Below are 22,478 nucleotides of genomic sequence, written 5' to 3' on the forward strand. Positions count from 1 at the left end.
GAGCAGTTAGATCACGCCAACAAATACACACACACACACACACACACACATGCCAAATAAAAAATAGCTTGAGGATTCAATAGCAACATAAACTAGCATGCAATGAGACAGGTGTGACAAACCAGAATGAGTACTAGGCTGGGGGTGAGTCTCTATGAGTTCAACCCCTGACTCCACCACTCTTTAGCCAAGTCACCTTGGGCACAGCTCTTAATTTAAAAATGAGACTATTGGATTGAGTGAATGATAAGAGCCTTGTTAGCAATATAGTTTTATCATCCCCCTATTAGAAACTTTGTCACAAGAGAGGCATTGCCATATAAACAGCACCAATAATTAAGTCAACATTCCAGGAAAGAGAGATAAAGGGATTGGCTGGCTTGGAAAGGCTTTAGAGAAGCGGAGGAATCTGAGTAGATCTTGAAGGGTCTATTGAATTTAGGCAGAGAAAAGTGGGGTAGAGAGTAAGTACTGTGAGCAACAGAGTACAGGCAGAGTATGGTGTTGTGCCAAACTATTTAGGAAATGGTGATCTGACCAATAAAGCTCAAGGAGCTCTCATGTACAGAGATGAAAAAAATGAGGCCAGAAATGTCAGCTTCAGCCAGAATGTGGTCTGGACTTTATCTTGCAGTTGGTGGTAAGGTGAGCCAGGGAAGGTTTCTGTGAAAAAGATGACCAGATATCCAGCAATACACAGGACTGGTCAGATTTAAGGAGAAGGACATCAGGTACAGAGAGTCCAAGCAGGGTATTCCTGCCATGATGGATTTGTAAAGTAATAATGGCGGCCTGGGCAGAGGGAGGAATGAATGAGACCAACATTTGTGAAAGCTTAAAGAAAAGACAAATTTCTAGTAGGTGATGGGCAAACTGGTTATGTACTTGAAGAGAAGTCAAAAAGACAGAAGAGGGCACTGGTTTGGAGGCAGATGACACGTTGGCGCTAACAAATTTTCCAACAGAAAGGTCAGACACAGCTCTGGGATTTAGAAGAGGGTCCAGGCTTGAAATACAGACTTGGAATAAACAGAATTTGCTGAACACATGTGACCAGCATTTCTCTGCACTTGTTCGTCTCTTTTCTTCTAGTTCTTCCACTTGCTGGTTTCCACCTTTGAGGCCCAACCCAGATCAGCTTGGCCTGAAACAGGATACTGGCTTAATGCTCATATCCCCTGATGCTGGTGTGTGCCTTTCCCTGCTCTGTCACTGCCTGTCAATCTTTAACTTGAAGCTATGGGTTTCAGGCATGCCTGGTGCCTTCATGGTGCTGTGTCCTCTGCTCTCCTCATCCCTTAGATATGGGACCTACAAGGTAACCACCCTCCACCCTCATTTTGCTCACCATTCCAATGAATTTCTAGAGTTCTGACAATGGCCCCAAGAGCCCTGACAATGGCCCCATGTTCTCATCTGAGTGCCATTTTCAAAAAGAGGAAGTTGCAAAAATCTAAACATGTTCTCAATACAACTTCCACTTTAGAAGAACATATTTACGCATTTTTTGGAATTTTCTTTTCCCTAAGATCTGAATATGTATCACTTTATCTCTCTTGCTCAGCCATTCAACACATTTCACCATTTCCTCCCCTTTATAACACCATGCTTAACCCAGAAAACCAGTGGCTTCTTTAGTAAATGTCAGGTGCTACAGGCTAACACCCAGACACTAGTTAAGCAACAAACTCCACAACAGCCACTAGGTGTCGGGCTCTATCTTACAGCAGATGGGACAGAAGAGCTGCTGCTGGTCTGGAGGGTTGCACCCCAACCTGCACCCAGCATCAGAAGCTTTTATCCATGGAGGACCCACACCTTCCTGTAGTGGCTCCTGAGGACAGCACTTTCCACACCCAGTGCTCAGAAACTGACTTAGCCACACACAGCACCCACTGATACATCATGTACTTGCTTCTCAATAGCTGCTTGGGCACAAGGGGTTCTAAAGGTCAGTTCATCACCTTCCCCCAGGCATCTCTTGGCCCTCCCCTCAATTGCAAGTTGTCTCCCAGTCCCCACAGAGAGACCTGTTTCCATCCTCCTGACCTGAGCCTTAGCTCAAGTGGCTGCGAGTACTGTATAAAGAGGATGCATCCCAAGCCATCGCCAAGCTGAGGAAAACCTGCCTGGTGAAGTAAAGAAGATAAGGATGATGTCTACAAGTGCCATCTTTAATCAAAGCAAAACTGCCTCGTGAAGGCCAGTCATCTCAATTGAGACTTTACCTGGTTCTTTGGCATGTTCTTTGGTCTTGGATTCCTGAAATTCAAACAATAAAGTAGCATTAATAAATTACCAATAATGCAAAAGTTTTTTATATTAAGAAAATGTGCCTGAGACCAGCATGGAGATATAGGGTCAACAGACACAATAGTGAAAAAATCCAGCAATAATGCTTTTGAATGTCCCCCAGATGTAGTGGCACCTCCACTTACTCAGAACAATGTATACCAAGTGTCCGGGGCATGGGGTAAGATCTACATCTTTCCCCCATTTAACATTTATTGAGTCTTTCCTATGAACACTGTACCATTTGCTTTACACAGGTTGTCTCATCCAACCCTCACAACAATCCTACAAACCAACAAGGTAGATACTATTACTATACCATTTTAGGAAATATTTAGTACATGCAGTATGAATTGCTATCTCCTCAAAACAATGTAAAATTAAAACAAATACAGCAAGTTCCAGGTTAAGAGCAACCCAAAATTTTATGTCTCAAACTTCCCTTATTATAAAAGCCAAATCTTGACTTTTCCAAAAGTGTCTAACATCGAAGAAAAAGGGCCACCTCCTTCATTATCCCATACCTATCCCACCACATCTGTAAGTTGCATTTCTCATGCAGTTTGATTTGTATTTTTTGTTCCACCAGGTGTGCCTCATTGTGCTTCCCATCCCACACACCTTGGGAGAACAGCCTACTTCCTGGCTACTCGCTCCTTTACTTACATTTGCTGGAATTTTCTCCTTAGAGGCATCATGGACTTCATTTGGAGCTGGAGGCAACTTGACGGTTAACTTCAAGGTTCCTTTTCCTGGCCATGCTAACTCGTGGTTCTCTCTCTCCAGAACGTTCTGCCGAACTGAAATACCAAAAAAAGAAGAAGGAGGAGAAGAAGGAGGAGAAAGAGAAGGATAACTGTCAAGCAATCTTTATTAACAAAATTATTCTGTATTTCCAAAGGCTTTGTCATCATTAATCAATTACTCAGGCATTTCCCCAAGAGAGGCCTTATGTGATAAAAAAAAGAAAAAGAAAAGTTTAGCAAACAGACATGGATTTGAATTCTATCTTTAAACTTATTTTTTTATTTTATAAATCTTTATTGTTCAGATTGTTACAATTATTCCTCTTTTTAGCCCCTATAGCTCCCTTCCACCCAGTTCCCACCCCACCCTCTGCCCTTACCCGCCCCCCAACTGTCCTCATCCATAGGTGTACGATTTTTGTCCAGTCTCTTCCCGCACCCCCACACCCTTTTCCCCCAGAGAATTTTCAGTCCACTCCCTTTCTATGCCCCTGATTCTATTATATTCACCAGTTTATTCTGTTCATCAGATTTTTTATTCACTTGATTTTTAGATTCACTTGTTGATAGATATGTATTTGTTGTTCATAATTTTTATCTTTACCTTTTTCTTCTTCTTCCTCTTCTTAAAGAATACCTTTCAGCATTTCATATAATACTGGTTTGGTGATGATGAACTCCTTTAGCTTTTTCTTATCTGTGAAGCTCTTTATCTGACCTTCCATTCTAAATGATAGCTTTGCTGGGTAGAGTAATCTTGGTTATAGGTTCTTGCTATTCATCACTTGGAATATTTCTTGCCATTCCCATCTGGCCTGCATAGTTTCTGCTGAGAAATCAGCTGACAACCTTATGGGTGCTCCCTTGTAGATAACTAACTGTTTTTTTCTTGCTGCTTTTAATATTCTCTCTTTGTCTTTTGCTCTTGGCATTTTAATTATGATGTGTCTTGGTGCGGTCCTCTTTGGATTCTTTTTGTTTGGGGTTCTCTGCACTTCCTGGACTTGTAAGTCTATTTCTTTCACCAGGTGGGGGAAGTTTTCTGTCATTATTTCTTCAAATAGGTTTTCAGTATCTTGCTCTCTCTCTTCTTCTGGCACCCCCATAATTCGGATGTTGGTATGCCTGAAGTTGTCTCAGAGGCTCCTTACACTATCCTCATATTTTTTGGATTCTTTTTGCTTTTCCAGTTGAGTGTTTTTTGCTTCTTTGTATTTCAAATCTTTGACTTGATTCTTGCGATCCTCTAGTCTGCTATTAGATCTCTGTATATTATTTTTTATTTCAGTCAGTGTATGTTTAATTTCTAGTTGGTCCTTTTTCATTTCCTTGAGGGTCTTGCTAAATTTATCAGCCTTTTCTAGAAAATTCTTGAAAAACCTTACAACCGTGGTTTTGAACTCTATATCCAGTCATTTGCTTTCCTCCATTTCTTTCATTTGTGATCTGTTTGTCTCCGCATTTTGGCTGCTTCCCTGAGTTGATAGAGTGGCTTTGTGTGCTACGTGTCCTATGGGGCCCTGTGGTTCAGCCTCCCCAGTTACCTGAGGTGGACACTCTTAGTGCATCCTTTTGTGGGCTGTGTGCACAGTCTTGTTGTAGTTAAGCCTTGACTGTTGTTGGTGTCCCTGGGAGGAATTTCTCTCCAGGTCAATTGGCTGTGAGGATCAGCTGTATCTACGCTGGGAGAACTTCTGTGCTGGAGACACCCTTATGAGACAAGACTTGCAAAAGCCTCTGTGCTCAGCTTGGATGGGACAGAATCTCAGGGTGCAGCAGACAGCCTTGGCTTCCTGTCAGTCCTGCCTTAATAGACCCCTGGGTCTCAGTGTTCTGCGGTAATCACTGCACGCACCTGTGAGAGAAAGCCACCCTCGAGTCTCGCCCGCTGCCAGACAGTCCAGTTTCACCCCAAATGAGTCTGGGTCCCCAGAGTCTCGCCTGGAACTGGAGTTCAGTGCAGTCAGGAGCTTTTGTCTCCCTCCTGCTTGAGAAAACCAGCTGCATACTCAGTTGCCCTCCCTCTCCTCGCCTGCACCTCCAGACCTTGCCTTCTGCAGCTCCTCTGAGTCTCAGTGTGCTTTTCTCTTTCCTGACAGTCCAGTTTCACCCCGTATGAGTCTGGATCCTCAGAGTCTCACCTGGAACTGGAGTTAAGCACAGTCGGGAGCTTTTGTCTCCCTCCAGCTTGAGAAAGCCAGCTGCGTACTCAGTTACCAGTCCTCTCCGCATGCGCACGTCTCCATACCTCAGCCTTCTGCAGCTCCTCTGAGTCTCAATATGCTTTTCTCTTTCCTTCTACTTGTAGAATTTCCACTCAGCCAGCTTTCTTGTGGTTCTGGATGATGTCCGTTTTGTCTTTTACTTGTAGTTTTGAAATTGTGGTGCGAGGCAGCAGTTTAGGTGTTTACCTATGCCGCCATCTTGGTTTCTCCTCTAAACTTATTTTTTTAACCTTGAGTATTTCCAAAGCCTCAGTCTTATTGTATAATAAGCAATTAATAAAGATTGTATTATATGGGTGTTACATGGATTAAATTGAAGAAACATAAAAAATTTAATATAGTACCTGATGCTCAGTGGGCACTAAGAAAAGGAGCAATATTTATTGCACAGTAAAGGAAATAAAGTTGTTTACATCATGGTGAGCAGTGGAAATTAGGTGCGGGGACATGGCATGATGAAAGCCATGTTTTAGGAAGGTGACTGGAGTAAGCAGTAGCAGAATGGCATGGAGCATAGTTTAAAAGTTTTTCAATCAATTCTTTAACTTGTGAAGGAAAAAGCCTCACATCTTATAGTAAAAGGAAAAAATGGATGGAGAGATTAAAAATAAAAATAGCACATCAGGCAGCTGGGCTGTAGTGGGGGAAAAAAAACTGAACACTGAACATAAGCAATCAAAAAACCTGGATCAGAATTCCAACTCTAGATGAATGACATTGAGAAACTATCTGAACTTCTCTTAAATCAGTTTTCTCACTCAAACCAGAGGTCTGTGAATGAATTTTGTAACACACACAAGAGGTATGCAAATGTAAGTTATAAGAAGAGACAGGCAGAGAAAGAAAGGCAAAGTTAGAGTATCTCCGACTATAGAGAATAGGAAGTGAGTTTAGAAGAGGAGATGTGGTTGACATAGTCAGATGGTACAAAAATGTCAGGGTGAAGGGGAACCTCTGAGAGTTCCCTACTCTTCACAGTTGCAGCCCTGCCATGAATGTTGGGTTACCATGTTGCATTCTGATATGGTTGGCCTGATGAGGCCAAGGATACAGGTAGGAATCTTTCAAAAAGAGGGGCTTAAATAGCTTTCCCACCTCAACCACCCATGGGAAGGTAGGATGCCAACTGGATGAAACAGTCCCCCAGAAACAATATAAGAAGAAATGCCGGACTCCAATTTCACTCTTTACGGGAGGGAAGATACCTTCACAGAGACTCCTAAGGGGCTGTCCTAAGCTTGAGTAAGGGCTGGAGAAGAACCCAGTGCCAGAGAGGAAGCTAAGTTGTGTAAGCCAGGTTGTCCAGAGTCATGGACCTCTGTGATTGAAACCCTCCTTTTATTATTCCCCACACTTTGGTAGAGTCATATCCATATCTGGATATCCACATTTAAATGTGTCAGCCTGGCCTTGGCCAGTATTAGTCAATGGTTAGAATGTCAGCCCTCGCACCAAAGGGTCATGGGTTCGATTCCCAGTCAAGGGCATAGGTTGCAGGTTTGATCCCCACAGTCAGGGTTGAATGCAGGAGGCAACCAATCAATGTGTTTCTCTCACATTTATGTTTCTTCCTCTCTCTCTCTCTTTCTCTCTCTCTCTCTCTCTTTCTCCCTCATTCCTCCCAATCAATGAAAAAAATATCCTTAAGTAAGGATTAAGAAAAATAAGAATAAAGTAAAATAAAATAAAAGTGCTAGCCTGGTTCGGGCTGGTGTGGCTCAGTGGTTGAGCATCGACCTATGAACCAAGAGGTTAGAGCACATGCCTGGGTTTTTATTCTAGCTCCTCAATATGTCTATCTCCCTCTCCCTTCCTTTCTGAAATCAATTAAGTTATTTTAAAAATAAATAAATGTGCCTTCCTGTTTGTGTGCAATATGCATGGGCACCACTACTTCAAGAGGGCAGATGGCAGCAAGTTCAGTAAGTGCTCTCCAACAAGGAAAAGGTGAATCTGGGAGGAATAAGACGGAATCTCTGATGTCCAGCCACTCGGACCGATGTCTTTTCTGCACTCATCTCAAACCATCCACATTTGCTTTTATTAATGGTTTTCCTTACCCCAAAGAGACTGACAATAATCAGGAGCCAAATTACGACCAGAGAGGATGATAAATAAATGTACACATCCAAAAATCTTCCAAGTCAATTTACACTCATCTTTTCAGAAATTCAATCAACTATATAAAAGTAAGCAGCAGCTTCTCAATAGTTCGGGTGTGCTCTACCGTAATTTCCACAGAGAAATGCTGGTGGGCTCAGCCTGATTATGTGAATTATATGACTAAAGTCGTGTTACAGGACTAGCCTGCACCTGCTGAGGCCACTTCCTGGTGTGGAGGGGATGGGTCTCCCTGTAAAGATAAGATCTCCTGCCCTAAGACTGCCAGGGCAGGTCATTAATTGTTAGCAATATCCTGGCAACTTGCTGCTGAGAAGGCTGTCTTCTGATAGGAAACCGAAACTGACTGGGACTTTCTACTCCCCAAGAACTTTGACAATAAAAGGTCATCAGCTGCACAGATTATGAGATGTCTGTGCTGGGGGTAACACAAAGGGGTCATTGGGGCAGCCTGGGGGTGAAGGTACGGGGTCGTGGGCTGAACAGCTGAAGGAAGAAGCCTGGCAGGAGACTGAAATTGGTTCTACTTTGAGGGCTAGAACAGAATGATGTTATACATCACAGAATTATATTTTGCACTGTTATATTTTTATGCTGTTTGTATTTCCTATAATGAGCTCCCATTTTGTTCATCCAGGGTCATCATCAAACACCAGGATTCTCAAACTTCAGTGCTTTAGAGTCACCTAGGGTGCTGGTTCAAAGAGCTGATGCCCTCTCATCCACCCACACTCTGGGCTCCTGAGTCTCTAGGACAAAGCTGGGCTGTGTCTGTTTAACCTGCTGAGGGTTAATGACATGCTAAGGGCCAGAACCATGGTGATGCTAACAGTTGGAATCAAAGTGGTAACATCTCTTGAGGAAATGACTTATATCATACAGCTACCCTTCTGTGCATTCCTTGGTGAAATTAATCCTTGGAAAACTGTGTACCTTGTTTCCATAAAGCTCTGAGCCAAGCAGGTCTCCTGTCTCCTGCCCCCTGCCCGCCTCACTTCTTTCACACAATCTGTGCACCCCTTTCCTCGCAGGGTTTCCTCTTTCCTTTCTGGATCCTTGCTTAAAGCTTTCCAATTGCTCTCATGGCCTTGTAAGCCTCCTTGCCTCTCCTCTGGCCCAAATGCTTCTCAAATCCAGGGAAGGAAAGCGGGACTAGGGGTTGTCCACATCCTCTCCTGTGAGATTCCAATGGAAAAGGTGTGAGCTCTGGAAGTGTCTGCTCACCTGCCTCCCTGTAAAGACCTGGTGGGTGTCCTAAGCAAGCAGATGTTTGGTATTTGTCCTCGCCCTTCCTTTTTTCTTTTGTTGTTAATCCTCCCCGATGATGTTTTTTCCATTGATTTTTAGAGAGAGTGGAAGGGAGGGAGGGAAGTAGAAAGAGAGAGAGGGAGAGAGAGAAACTTTGATGTGAGAGAGACACATCAGCACTGGATTGAACCTGCAACCTATTGGTGAAACGGCCGATGTTCTAACTACTGAACACACCAGACAAGGCCTCCCCTTTTCGTAAACCTTAAAAGGAAGCTCAGGAGAGAACTCAGCTGCTCAACTGCCTGCGGGGGCGGGTGGGGGGGGGGCGGGGAACTTCCCCCATCAAAAGCTTAAAACTCTCAACCTCCTTCAACCCAGTCTGAGGACCAGCCTGAAAGAGAGGGACTGGTACCAGCAAACTTCCAACAAAGACAGAGGTGATCAGGAGTAAGCTGCCATCTCCCTCCAATAACCCCCTCTATTTCACCCAGGCAATGTGATTTTCAGCAGGCCTCTGCCCCGCCCCAGGTGACCCCAGAACCACTGGGCAGCTCCCTGACCCATGGGGAAATCTCATGACTCCTCCCATTGCTTAGCCCCTTTTCTCCCCTAAAAATTAACAGGAAGAAGAGGGGCTCTCCCTCTCCCTCCCTCTCAAATGGAGCACAATGGAGCACTGCCCATTCCCACAGGATCAGTCACCAAATCCAGAACAGCACACACATATGTCCCTTCCATCCCCACTGACTTTCATTGTTAAGGACTCCCTTGTCCTCACTCAGAGTAACTCCAGGAATCTCTTCAAAGGTCTGATTTCCATGGTGTCTCCCAACAGAAATCAGCGTACCTATTTTCAACCAAATGTATCTCCCTAACGTTTATTTGGACTTTCTATCCTGGGAAACTTTCTCTTCCCTTAAAATCGTGTTCCCATCAACCTGGGGAGTTCTACAACTGCTGCCTTAATAGGCAGAAGACCAAAAGCACAGGAGATGCAACGCTGCCATTGCACATGTGTATTAACCCCTTAACGCACCTTGTAGCCTTGTCAAAGGAGGCGAGTGCCCGGGCTCTCAGCGCCTTTCCGTCTACCTGGCGCGGTTCTGCCCCACCTGCCACCTCCGGGCAGAGGCCGCACCGCTGAGTTCCTAGAAGCGCGGGGCAGAGGAACCGCAGGGACCCCGCGTATTTCTGGTCCCTTATGCCACCCGCCCACCCCCAGCTGCTGCAGCTGGAGCCGGTCCGCTGCGCGCCCCAGTCCTCCTGTCCCCGCAGGGAGAGCCCCATGGTCTCCCCTCACCCTGGCCGGGTCCCGCTCACCGTCAAGCGGGTGGAAGAGCACCAGGAAGCGGGCCGGGCTGCCGGGTTCCTGTCGGACCTCACACTCCCCGCCTCCCGATCTCTTCGGGCTCTGGAAGTACAACTGCAACTTGGTGGTCAAGCTCTTCGGGGGATCGGGACCCCAGGACCCCTCGACCAGCAGCGGGAAGTAGCCGGGCGCAGCCATCCTCAGCCCTGTTCAGGGCGAGACTGCTAGTCCTACCCCAGCTCAAAGCAGTTAACTTTGCCTCTTTTGCTTTCGTTTGAGGGGAGGGGAGGGGACTCCTCCCTGCTCTAAGGTTACTGCCTTTGGCTGTAAACAGCAACCCCAGATTTGATGAGTCACCCCCACAAAACCTTCACTTTCCTCTGGGGCCCAGGGCAAAGGCCATCTAGGTATTTGGGTGTACACGGGTCCCTAAACTCAGGGCTCATTTGCCACACACATAAGCCACAGGTGAAATCAGCAGCTTTTTCTGGGAGCGATTATCATTCAAACACTACCAGTGCATCAGGTCGGAGACGTGTCTCTTGGACTGCTGAGGACCTTGCAAGCACTGTCTCCTTCCTATTCGGGGCAGGAGACGGAGATGGCCCTGGACGGAGGAAAGGAAGGGAAGGAAGTGGAGACAAGCAAAGTCAGCTCTTCCAGAAGTGTGACTGAAGGGGAAAAGGAGTTAGGCAGCAGTTTATGGGGTTATAAGATCAGGTAGTTGTTATGTCTTTTGTTGTGGCTTTTAAAATATTTTTAAGATGGAAGAGTCTTAGGCATGTTTAAATATTGGTGGAAAGAAGTGAAGGGAAGGTTGAAGATCAGGTTGTGGGAGAAGGTGGGGTGGAATCCTGGAGGCAGTAGTAACCTGAGGAGGGGACACTTTTCCCACGCACCAGGAACAGGTGGAGATGGAGTAGAGAAGTGGGGAATTCTGAATGACTGTTGATGGAGGTATGGAAGTCCTTCCCTGGTGGATTCTGTTTCCTCTGTGAAGGAGGTAGTGAGGTGTCTCAGATTCTGCCAAAATTAGGGCTGCTTTCCCTTACAGGACTGGACCTGACATATTGTCCCCTAGTCAAAAAGAAACTAAATTTCAGAGATGGGCCAAAGAGAGTTCACTGGGCTTTTGTTCTGATCCATAAGAATGCTGAACTGTATTCAGGTTTTTCCCTCCAGTTTTCTACCTGCAGGTGGTTCTCATCATCCAGTTCAAACCAGCTTGGTCCAGAGTCCAGGAAATGGGGAGGGCCCAGAAGGGCTAGTCATAGCTCTCAGCCACACAGCAATGACTGATTCCCCACAAGGCGTCTCACCCCAAGTCACAAGTAAAATCAACGTCCTCTTCTCACTAGAATTTGGGGCGGCAGAACTGAGCAAATAGTTGTTGTTTTTTCCCCACATCATCATTTTCAAGAAATAAAACCAGAGTAAAACTGACTATCTATGGGTGAGGCAAAAGTGAGTTTATAGTTGTAAGTACTTGAAACACAGAGTTTATGCTTTTTAAATTTTTATTGATTGATTGATTGGTTGGTTGATTGATTTAATCCTCACCTGAGGATATTTTTCCATTGATTTTTAGAGAGAGGAGTAGACAGAAATATCTATGTGAGAGGAACACATGGGTTGGTTGCCGGCTGGAGAGAAGCCTGCAACTGAGGGAAGTGCCCTGGACCAGCATTGAACCTGGCACCTTTCGGTCCACAGATTATGCTCCATCTACTGAGCCAATGTGGACAAGAATCACAAAGTTTATTCTTGTATTATTATTTATTAATTACTCTATTATTTTTCCATATAAACAAATGTAAAGTTACTACCTTTGCCCCACCCTGCACAGTAGAAGTTTTAGCCAGCTATTTCTGTTTTTCTTTCAAGGATTTATTTCATTATCAGCAGTGTGCCTCAACACTCAGTTCCACTCATCATCCCTGGGTGGACTGGGCAAAAGCTAACAGAGGACCAGGAGGGCAGGTCTTGAAAGCCAAGGAAAGGAAGTTCTACAAGAAGGAAGTTGTTGACTGTCATCAGCCCCTGAAGTACATTGTCTTCTCTCCTAAGTTGTTCTGAACCTATTCACCCTCCCACTTCCCACAGTGCTTATCCTCTCTCAATTCTCTGTCTCCAACGGGTGTCTACCTCCTGAAACTCAATTCCTTCCAGGGAAGCAAGGGTCCTCTCCAGGCCTGGGGAAGGTGGCCCTCCAACATAGGAGTGGCCATGTTCACATGGCTGATCTAGGTTCTCCTTTCACCTCATAGCCACAGCTCATCTTTTAAAAAAAATAAATTTTATTACTTTCAGAGAGGAAAGGAAATGGAGAGAGAGATAGAATCATCAATGAGGAGAGAGAATCATTGATCAGCTGCCTCCTACAGACCTCACATTGGGATTGAGCCCACAATGTGGACATGTGCCCTGACTGGGAATCAAACTCTGACCTCCTGGTTCATAGGTCAACCCTCAACCCCTGAGTCACGCCAACTGGGAGCCACAGCTGATCTTAATATCAAATTTATAGCTGCATTTTTGAGCTGAACTTCCCTTTCTCTGCTTCATCTAAATTTCTTTTTGTAGGTTCTCTACAATCTTCTATGCAAACTTCTAGCATCAGGCTCCTTTCAACTTCTCAATAGACTTCTTTACAAACCCTTCCCATTTCACCCATTGCAATGGACACTGGGAAAGGGTGGTTTTCCCATCTATTCTGAACCAGCAAGTTGTGAGCACCTCTTGTCCTTGTCCCTGAAAGTCCTGGCCTAGGTCCCCTGAATAGGATGTGACTTTAGAAGAAGTGAAGCAAGCCGCCCTGTCTGTTACCACTCCAAGTTCAGTCCTCAGACATTTCACTCTGCCAGTACAGTAATTGCTCATGTACATGTTCCCACAGAAGTCATTTAGGTTCACTAATACTACCATTGGCTGGGAAGGAGAGGGAGGCTTCTACAGAAGAGTCCAGAATAAATGGATCTTTCCAAATTTGTGTGAAATGAAGATCCTTCCTGGTGATCTAATAGGTAACCATTGAATCAGACACACGTGCATTTACCTCAAGACAAGCATTAAACAGATGCTGAACCCCATTTTTCGTCGCCACCCCCCTTCCCTCTTCAGCACAAAGTAGTTAGAGTGGTCGTCAACTTTATCCCCAATATCTGAGTCTTTTGTAATCCCCAAGGCTAAGAATAGCTTGTGGAATAAGAGGGGGGAATGAAAAGGAAAATGGAGGGGCAGGGCTTGCAACCTACTTCAGTATCTGGTTAAAACTGTAGTCTTACTTCCCCACTTTGACCTGGGCAGAGCTGCAGAGCCTAACCCCAGGGCCCAGCTAGCTGCGGGGATCCTCAGGGGCCCCCCACAGGAGGAGATATGTAGGTCAGAGCTTCCCCATGAGTTCAGTTCAGGCTTTGGATCCAGAATTCCCCTGGACTAGCGGATCTGCGAAATAAAGGTTAACTTTCCTCCCTCAGAGTGCTGGCTGATCATTCTCCCGTGCATTCTGCCACAATACCACTACTTTGCAAGTGAAATTAGACTGATGATCTCTTAAGAGTCTTTCCAACATTCTAATCATACTAAATACCCAACATTGTTCTAAAATAGTCATAGGTACAGTGGAATGGAGCAGCTTTATCGTCTCTAAGTCAAAATGAGACCTGAGTGTACACTCCCTAGTTTAAAAATGGCAGTCAACTGCTTCCCAGTTCTTTGTTGTTGTTTTTTAATATATCTTTATAGAATTCAGAAAGGAAGGGAGAGGGAAAGATAGAAATATCAATGATGAGAGAGAATCATTAATTGGCTGCCTCCTGCAGGTCCCCTAGTGGGGATCGAGCCCGAAATCCAGGCATGTGCACTTGACCAGAATCAAACCTGGGACCCTTCAGTCTGCAGGCTGATGCTCTATCCACTGAGCCAAACCAGCTAGGGCTGCTCCCAGTTCTGAAAGGACATGACGGCCCCAGTGGAACTGCATTGGGTCATGAGAGGGCTTCAGGCTTTTCTCAGAACTTGGTGTGTTTTTCTACCTTTCTCTTTGCTTCCCCACCTGTGTTTCTTCCTTTTTGACACTTGCTCCTCCTTTACCTCCCATGTCCTCCCTCTATTGGCTGGAAGTATGGGTGTGTCTGGTGTTATAGAAGTTAAAATTTATCACCTCCGTTTTCCAAAAATTCTTAGTGACTGAAACTTCTTAGTTTTTTTCTTTTTGAAAATTCCTCTATTATACTATACTATATTAATTATGTGGCATCATTTATGCATTTGTCTTCCTTAAGGAATACAAGCTCATCCTGTGCCTAAAGACACAGTAGGGCTGACCTATACAGTAGGCACAGTGCTAGGGTCTCTGAGCTTTTAGGGGTCCACAAAAATGTTTAGTTTCTTCTTTAAAAGAAAAAAGAATATAATCCATCCTCAATTACATTCATGTTTATATCAATGCAGTTGCAATGTACAAGTTTTAATTCTTAATAGAGTAAGAGACGCACAAAGGCTAAAGTGCCTGGGCCCATGAAAGTCCTAAGTGGCTGTGGGAACCCGGGGTTTCAGAAGCATTTGAGGTGCTTGCCGAAAATGCAGATTTCTGGGCGCCCTCTACAGCTACAGAATCTGACTCCTTTGGGATGGGCCAGGATTTACAGTCTCAGCAGACACCCCAGGTGATTTAAATACCCAAAACCTCTGACCAAGAGTCGGCCACTGTGACCTATCACAGGCTCAAGGTGGGCTTCTTGCAGTGGGGGCCCCTTGCTGGGGTCAGTTTGCCCTTCAGGTTACTGAACTAAACCTGCGCTGTGCCCTTCCTGTAATTTTTAGCCGATTTATTTTTTAAAGAGAGACTATTTTGTTTCAATCCTCAACCGAGGATATGCTTTTTATTGATTTTTAAAAATTTATTTATTTATTTATTTATTTATTTTAGAGAGAGACGAGGGAAGAGAGAGAGAAACATCGATGTGAAAGTAAAACATCAATCAGTTGCCTCCTGTATGCACCCTGACCAGGGATCGAACCCACAATCTCAATATGTGCCCTGACTGGGAATCAAAACGGGAACCTTTTGGTACTCGGGACGACACTCGAACCCATTGACCCACCCTGCCAGGGCTCAGCCGAATAGTATTACTATTCTGAGGATCCTCTGATGCTGTCATATTTAACTGTGGTCTTTCTCAGCAGTGGCCTGTGTTCATCACCAAGCTCTCCTGTATCTGCCCTTGAGGATAAAAATGTTCACCACCAAATGACATTTTCCAAGTCTTTTATTCAAAAAGCTGATACGTGACATATTTCTCTTCATTGGGGATAACTTAACATTTACTGACTGGATCATTATACCTTGATTCAATGCATCCTGACAGTCAGCCTTGCCCTCAGTTAACCAAACCACTGGAGGAACAGCAATAGAGAGCAGGCCTCTCCTTTTTTATTTCTTACATTCACGGTCAAGCCCTAGTTGAGATGCCAGTGCCCAATCCCCTTACAAAACAAAGAACAACAGCAAGAGAAATGTCCAGATGTCTATGTTAATGAAGCAGCCACTGTGGCCCTCTCAACCACCTACCTCTACTTGAAGCTCAGGTGCTGTTCCCCATGGCAAGGGAAGAGCGACCCCTGGTGTCAGAGTGCACCATCTGCACAGGCTTTGCCTAGCCTCAGCTGACCTCAGCCTACAGAGCTTCAAATGAAAACTAGGATAGAAACCAGAGCCAGAAGGAAAAAGTGAAGGAAATATAAAAGCGGTTCGCAGATTAGCTGAGATGTTCCTGGATTAGTAACATTCATCTAGAGGCCATGTTCTGTCATGAGAAGAGCAGAGGGCTTGATGACACAGGGACCTGATTCTGCTGGCTCTGAGGGCCGTTACCTAGGTGACTGATCTCAGGCAAGGAAGCTGCTTGCACTCTGAGCATCAGTTTCCTCAGCTTTAAAATGGGGATATAATTCTTACCTCACAGGATTGTTTGGGGAATAAAATTAGTACTGTATATGAAAGCATCTATTATACTATCTGGTACAAGCTAAGTGCTCAATAAGCAGTGTTTGAGCCTGAAATTTACCTAGGGAAAAGTTAACAAAGAAACTTTCCTTTAACGTCCAACAGATACTGAGTTAGCAAATTAGCATTATTTTCATTCCTTTCGTGTATTTGCTTTAAATCATCAAAAGCTAGGCTGCCAAAGAAAATATGCCATTTAACAATCTTAGAATTCATTTCATCTTAATGTAACAGAGGGTTTCACACTAAAAATGCAGCAGGCATTATCCTACTGTTTCCACTGGGACAAAATGTGCACCAATGAGGGGAGATAAGAAGGCAGATTTGGATTCAACATTGAAAGGACCAACTGGGCCAGGCCTGCTGTGCTGCACACTCCAGGGGCCACGATTCATCTACACAACAAGGCAGACCCCAGCCCTGGGCTGGGCAGGGCCCAGCTGCACTGCAGGCCCAGAGCCCCAACTGCAGTCCCTCTGTCAGGGGCTGGCTCATGAAAACGAAGTTCCCTATCACGGAATCTGTTCGATTTGAGGCAACATGACAATAAGTCAAGGATGTAGAAGAAATGGTTCCTACTTGGATAGGAGTCTGACTAGACCTTTTCAGTCCTTTTGTTTATTTGTTTGTTTTTTTGTTAATCCTCACCCAACCAGGGCCTGGGCCGGGGAGGAGCCTGTAACCAAGGTACATGCCCTTGACTTGAATCAAACCCAGGGCCCTTTGGTCCGCAGGCTGATGCTCTATCCACTGAGCCAAACTGACTAGATCGACTTTTTTACTCTTAATTTGTTTATGAAACATTTCATTGGAAAATCCATTGGACTTCAGACCTCAGTCCAGGGATAAAATAAATTGAATAAGACACCATCTCTGCCCCAGGAAAGAATGCAGTCCACTCACTCAGGAAGTTGTGCTCCCCACAGTAATATGGCATCCTCACATGGTAACAGCTGTCCCCTTCAGTGGCAGCTGAAATTGCATAGCTGTGCCCTCGGCCTTTAAGATTAAAGCTTTCCTTCCCTTCCTAGAAATATAAACCTGTTCTCTTCTTCTACAGCTTTGATGTCCATAAACACACAGTTGTAACTAAATTAATTTAAATTCTCAAATTTATTGATTTCAAGAAAAGGTCGCTGCAGTTATGGAAGCAAAGCTGAAGAAAGTCTGATTTCAGTGACAAGGACCCTTTGATCTTTGAATAAGCGGTTAAGAGGAAAAAATCTAAATCGTGTTATACATAGTATAGATCAGCAATTTTCAACTGGTGTGCCACAATACTTTTTAGAACATGCAATACCTGACTAGTCAGGGACACTGACCTCATTTCCCTTAGATTGTCAAGTTATAAAATGACAACAGCCACCCAGCTGGTGTGGCTCAATCGAGCATCAACCTATGAACCAGGAGGTCACGGTGGTTCGATTCCTGGAGAAAGTACATGCTCAGGTTGCAGGTTCAATCCCCAGTGTGTGGTGTGTAGGAGGTAGGCTGATCAATGATTGTCTCTCATCATTGATGCCTCTCTCTCTCTCTCTTTCTCTCTCTCTCTCTCTCTCTCTCTCTCTCTGACACTCCCCCTCTGCCTCCCTCTTTGAAATCAATAAAAATATATTTTTAATGACAATAGCCAACACTATAGCTACTGGTGTGAATGAATAAAAATTATACGGGTGGTTTTTTTGTCAGATCGGCAAAATATATATTTTTGGTGTGTCACAGAATTTTAGTAATTAGTTTATGTGTGCCATGAGATGAAAAAGGTTGAAAATCACTTGTGTAGATAAATGTCTTCAGTGAAGGATGCCAAAATGTTATTTTTTAAAAGTAATGAGGTATTCTGGGTAAGCCTGGTAGTCATAAAATACCACAAATAAACTTGGTCTGTTCACATTATCAGTGACAGTGTCATACAGGTCAAGGGGATTTTGAGGATTCTTTGGAGGAGGCACAAGTAATGATTGATTTCCAAGTGCGTACAATCCAGTAAGCACGCGGACATAATACACATGCTTTTTCCCATTTGCGTCTGGTCTGGAGTAAGTATAATGGGCAGAATAAAGGGCCTGGACAGCAAAGTAGGTTCCCTTTCCGTATGCTGTAGCTGTGAAAAGAAAAACAACATTTTTAAGAATTTCAATTTGTCTATAATTTGATGTATTGACTCAATCAAATAATCTATACTAATAATAGAGGAATATGCAAATTGTCTGGGATGCTGTCACAGTAACAGTGACAACCAAACTGCAGGCTGTGTGGAGTGACAAGGCCGGCAGGGGGGTTAGTGAGGGACGACCAAACGACTGAACAGCAGGCTGCATGGGGCAACTAGACCGGGAAGGGGGGCAGTTGAGGGCGATCAGGCAGGCAGGCAGGTGAGCAGTTAGAAGCCAGCAGTCCCAGATTGTGAGCAGGATGTCCGACTGTCAGTTTAGGCCCTTTCCCTGGAATCGAGCCTAAACTGGCAGTAGGACATCCCCCAAGGGGTCCCAGATTGGAGAGCATGCAGAGTGGGCTGAGGGGACCCCCACCCCCCATGCACGAATTTCGTGCACTGGGCCTCTAGTGTTAATATAATGTTCAGTTCTCTCAAAAGACTCTTTAAAAAAATTTTGTGAGTATGTTTTTAATTTTAATCATTCCTCCACCTCAAAGGGCCAGTCAGTCCCTTTGGGATGAAACTTAGTGAGTCTGACCTGAATCGCTGGCTGTACCCTGGCCATGAGCCATGAGGGAACACAGTGCAATCCACGGGATCCCTGAGCCAGCTTGGCTTCTCATGGCTGACGCCTCCTTTGGAGCAGCCACGTGACTTACTTCCTTACCATTCTTTCCTGCATAACTGCGGTTAAAGCCATGTTGATTGATATGTGGCAAGGAGTCAGCATTTGTCCCATGGAAGAGCAGCTTCTCATTTTGTATATGGCCATTCTTGTCATCCATAATTTTTTTCTTTGTCTGGTACTGCTTCCAGAGACTTGGATTCTGGATTCTCTCAATCTGCAAATCAATAAGGAAAAATATTCTGTTTGTGCCAAGTGCCTGTGGCAAGATACAGAAAATGAAACATGATCCTTATTTTTATTTAACAAATATTTTTATTAATTTCAGAGAGGAAGGGAAAGGAAGAGTGAGAGAGAAACATCAATGATGAGAGGGAATCATTGATCTGCCTCCTCCTGCTTTGAAGCTACATCTTTGAATTTTTATTAGCTTGCTTCACAAAGAAAATATATGTGTTTAGTATACTAACATATATTGTAATCTATCATCTACATTATAAAAGGCCAGGGGCCAACACATCCTAAATGACCAGACAGACGACGGGTCACCAGACAGGCAGGGAGGCGGGGAATGGGCGGGGCGGCAGGGGGCTTGGCAGGGCGGGACAAGGTGGGTGCAGTGAGGTCCTTAGCCTCTGGCCCGGGGCCAGGCGGAGGCCTAACGATATCGCCGCTGCCTCCTCGGCTATGGATCAGGCCTGGAGAAAGGCCTGGAGAGAAAGGCAGGGCCTGATCCACAGCCACTACAGCTGGAGAGAGAGAGAGTAAAGGGCTGCTCCGCAACTGCAGATCAGGCCCAGAGAAAGGCCAGGAGAGAGGCCCGGAGATAGGCCCAGAGACACTGACTGGCATACAAACCGACCAATCAGAATCTAATTTGGGTGAAGTGTGAAGGCAGAACCTAAGGTGGGTGCTGAGGAGGGGTTTTAAGGGCAACAGCTGTTTGGTGTAAGGTGTAAGAAAGAGGTTCAATTTTTAATGACCGGTTTGGCAGTATAGTGCATATGGCTGGCTATCAGTCCAGATATAGGGATTATGTATTTTTGTCTGCCAAGAGTATCTCTTCCTGCTGAAAAATGTTTTCTCTTCCCCTCCCCATTTAAGCAATCCTATCCTACCTGATAAAATAGTAATATGCAAATTAACCATCACTCTGCTACACCCACAAGCCATGCCTACCAGCCACGCCCACCATCCAATCAGAGCGAGTATGCAAATAAACCCAACCAAGATGGCTACAGCCACAGAGAGCAGGAGGGAGGCTTGGGTTTCCCAGGCAATGGAGGAAGACAAGCTTTCTGCCTGCTCTTGCCGGCCTAAGCCTCCACTCAAGGCTACAAAGTTTCAATTATAGAAGGTAAACAAATCCAAACAGAAATGGTGGCAGCCACAGAGCTGGAAAGAGGGGGAGGCTAGGGTTGCCCCTGGCAATGGAGGAAGCAAAGCTTTCCGCACACCCTGGCTGGCCCAGGCCTCCACTCCAGGCTACAAAGTTTCAATTATAGAAGATACATAAATTCCAACAGAAATGGCTGCCACCACGGACCGAGCAGGAGGCTTGGCTCCGCTCTAGACTACAAAGTTTCAATTGTAGAAGGTAAATAAATTCCAGATACCAGGGCCTCCACTTGGGTCAACAGGGGGCATGGCTGGCCTGCAAACCACCACATGCCCCTCACTCAGGCTGCCCCACGCCCCAAGGGAACCCCCACCCTGATCCAGGACACCCTTCAGGGCAAACCAGCTGGCCCCCACCCATGCACCAGGCCTCTATCCTATCTAATAAAAGAATAATATGCAGATTGACCATCACTCCAACACACAAGATGGCTGCCGCCATGTGGTCAAAAATCCTGCCCCTATGTGGACACAAGATGGCCACTACAAGATGGCCAGCAGGGGAGGGCAGTTGGGAGGGACCAGGCCTGCAAGGGAGGGCAGTTGTGGGTGATCAGGCAAGCAGGGGAGGGCAGTTGGGAGACACTAGGCCTGCAAGGGAGGGCAGTTGAGAGGGACCTGGCCTGCAAGGGAGGGCAGTTGGAGGCGATCAACCCTGCAGGGGAGGACAGTTAGGGGTGACCAGGCCGGCAGAGGAGGGAAGTTGGGGGCCAACAGGCTGGCAGGGGAGCAGTTAAACATCAATCAGGCTGGCATGGGAGTGGTTAGGGAATGATCATGCTGGCAGGCAGAAGAGGTTAGGGGCAATCAGGAAGGCAGGCAGGCGAGCAGTTGGGAGCTAGCAGTCCTGGATTGTGAGAGGGATGTCCGACTACCCGTTTAGGCCCGATCCTACCCAGATTGGAGAGGGTGCAGGCTGGGCTGAGGGACACCCCCCTGCCCCCATGCACTAATTTCATGCACTGGGCCTCTAGTCCTACATAATCTATTTACACTTATAAAAGATTAGACCCAGTCGATTGTCCATCTTCCAGATGTCCCACTTCCTTCCAAAAAGCCATGGTGGTGGGGGCCGAGGCAGAGGCAGGTAAGGGCGATTAGGCCCACAGGAGAGGGCAGTTGGGGGTGAGATCAGGCTGGCAGGGGAGGGCAGTTGGGGGTGTGATCAGGCCGGAAGGGGAGGGCAGTTGGGGGTGACCAGGTCTGCAGGGGAGGGCTGTTGGGGACAAGATCAAGCTGGCAAGGGAGGGCAGTTAGGGACGATCAGGAAGGCAGGCAGAGGTAGTTAGGGGCGATCAGGCAGGCAGGCAGAGGGGTTAGGGGCAATCAGGTAGGCAGGCAGAGGCAGTTAGGGGCAATCAGGCAGGCAGTCAGGAGAGCGGTTAGGAGCCAGTGGTCCCACATTGTGAGAGGGATGTCCGATTGGAGAGGGTGCAGGCTGGGCTGAGGGGGACTCCCCCCCCCCAGTGCACTAATTTTGTGCACTGGGCCTCTAGTCTTGTAATAACTGACTCAAAAATCTCAGTCTTAATGTCTCAGGAATTATGGGGAGATAAGTAAAATCTAGAATATAAAATCTAATTACCATGAAATATTCTAATTCTGGGTTAAAATATGTTAGGAAGTAAAGTAAATATAACTGTATTATTCCAGGAACACGATACCCCTTATTTCCACCATTAAGAAACGCCATGTCATCAGAATGCTTACCTTCTCTATCTTGAATTGTGAGCAGGTCAGATTGAAGGCATCTGCCACTTTGCTGTATTCTGGTTGACCAGGCTGTAGCTCAACCAGACAGACACGCTGCTGCTTCATATCACTCCAGTGTCTAGGGATCTCAACTGCAAAGTAGACATTTGAGGACACTCTGTACCCGGGAAGGCTCATTTACACAGTCCCCCTCCCTGGTATGCTTAAAAAAACAGAATAACATGTGTGTTCTTGTTTTACAACCTCCTGATTCAACGTATTAAATATATTTCTTATATTTCTAGGAGAATGTTTTCCAAAGCGTGGACCACAGACCACCACAGAACCAACTGTAATGCTTATTAAAACACACAGACACACACACACACACACACACACACACACACACACACACACACACACATCTATCAAATCAAAATCCCTCAGGGGTGGAACCTGTGTCCCTACATCTTCACAAGTTTTGATCATGCCCAGATTTGAGAACTGCTGGTGTAGTGTGATTGGACTGCATATTCTGCTCAGTGTCTAATCTGTAATAATTCAATAATTTAACAATCAATTATTTCCCTATGATGTTTTAAATAGTCACTATTTGTCTCGTTTACAAATGCATTGTCTTGTTTACAAATGCAT

The 22,478-nt window shown here is 45.5% G+C and overlaps 2 protein-coding genes across 2 annotated transcripts in view; both read right to left on the bottom strand.

Annotated features, from left to right (window-relative positions):
- LOC307093815 (protein mono-ADP-ribosyltransferase PARP14-like) overlaps positions 1-10,198 on the bottom strand; it is a 66,641-nt gene extending 56,443 nt beyond the window's left edge. The window contains exons 1-3 of the mRNA XM_079762088.1: positions 9,956-10,198; positions 2,959-3,092; positions 2,229-2,262 (exon numbers count right to left, since the gene is read on the bottom strand). Of these exons, the coding sequence (XP_079618214.1) occupies positions 2,229-2,262; positions 2,959-3,092; positions 9,956-10,142 (355 nt within the window). The 5' untranslated portion in view covers positions 10,143-10,198. The remainder of the gene's footprint in view (positions 1-2,228; positions 2,263-2,958; positions 3,093-9,955) is intronic.
- Positions 10,199-15,239: 5,041 nt separating this feature from the next.
- The window catches only part of LOC307093836 (protein mono-ADP-ribosyltransferase PARP14-like), a 41,234-nt gene continuing 33,995 nt past the window's right edge, over positions 15,240-22,478 (bottom strand). The window contains exons 11-13 of the mRNA XM_079762116.1: positions 21,843-21,976; positions 18,777-18,951; positions 15,240-18,055 (exon numbers count right to left, since the gene is read on the bottom strand). Of these exons, the coding sequence (XP_079618242.1) occupies positions 17,766-18,055; positions 18,777-18,951; positions 21,843-21,976 (599 nt within the window). The 3' untranslated portion in view covers positions 15,240-17,765. The remainder of the gene's footprint in view (positions 18,056-18,776; positions 18,952-21,842; positions 21,977-22,478) is intronic.

Source organism: Cnephaeus nilssonii (assembly GCF_951640355.1).
Source record: "Cnephaeus nilssonii genome assembly, chromosome: 3".
Classification (NCBI taxonomy): Eukaryota; Metazoa; Chordata; class Mammalia; order Chiroptera; family Vespertilionidae; genus Cnephaeus; species Cnephaeus nilssonii.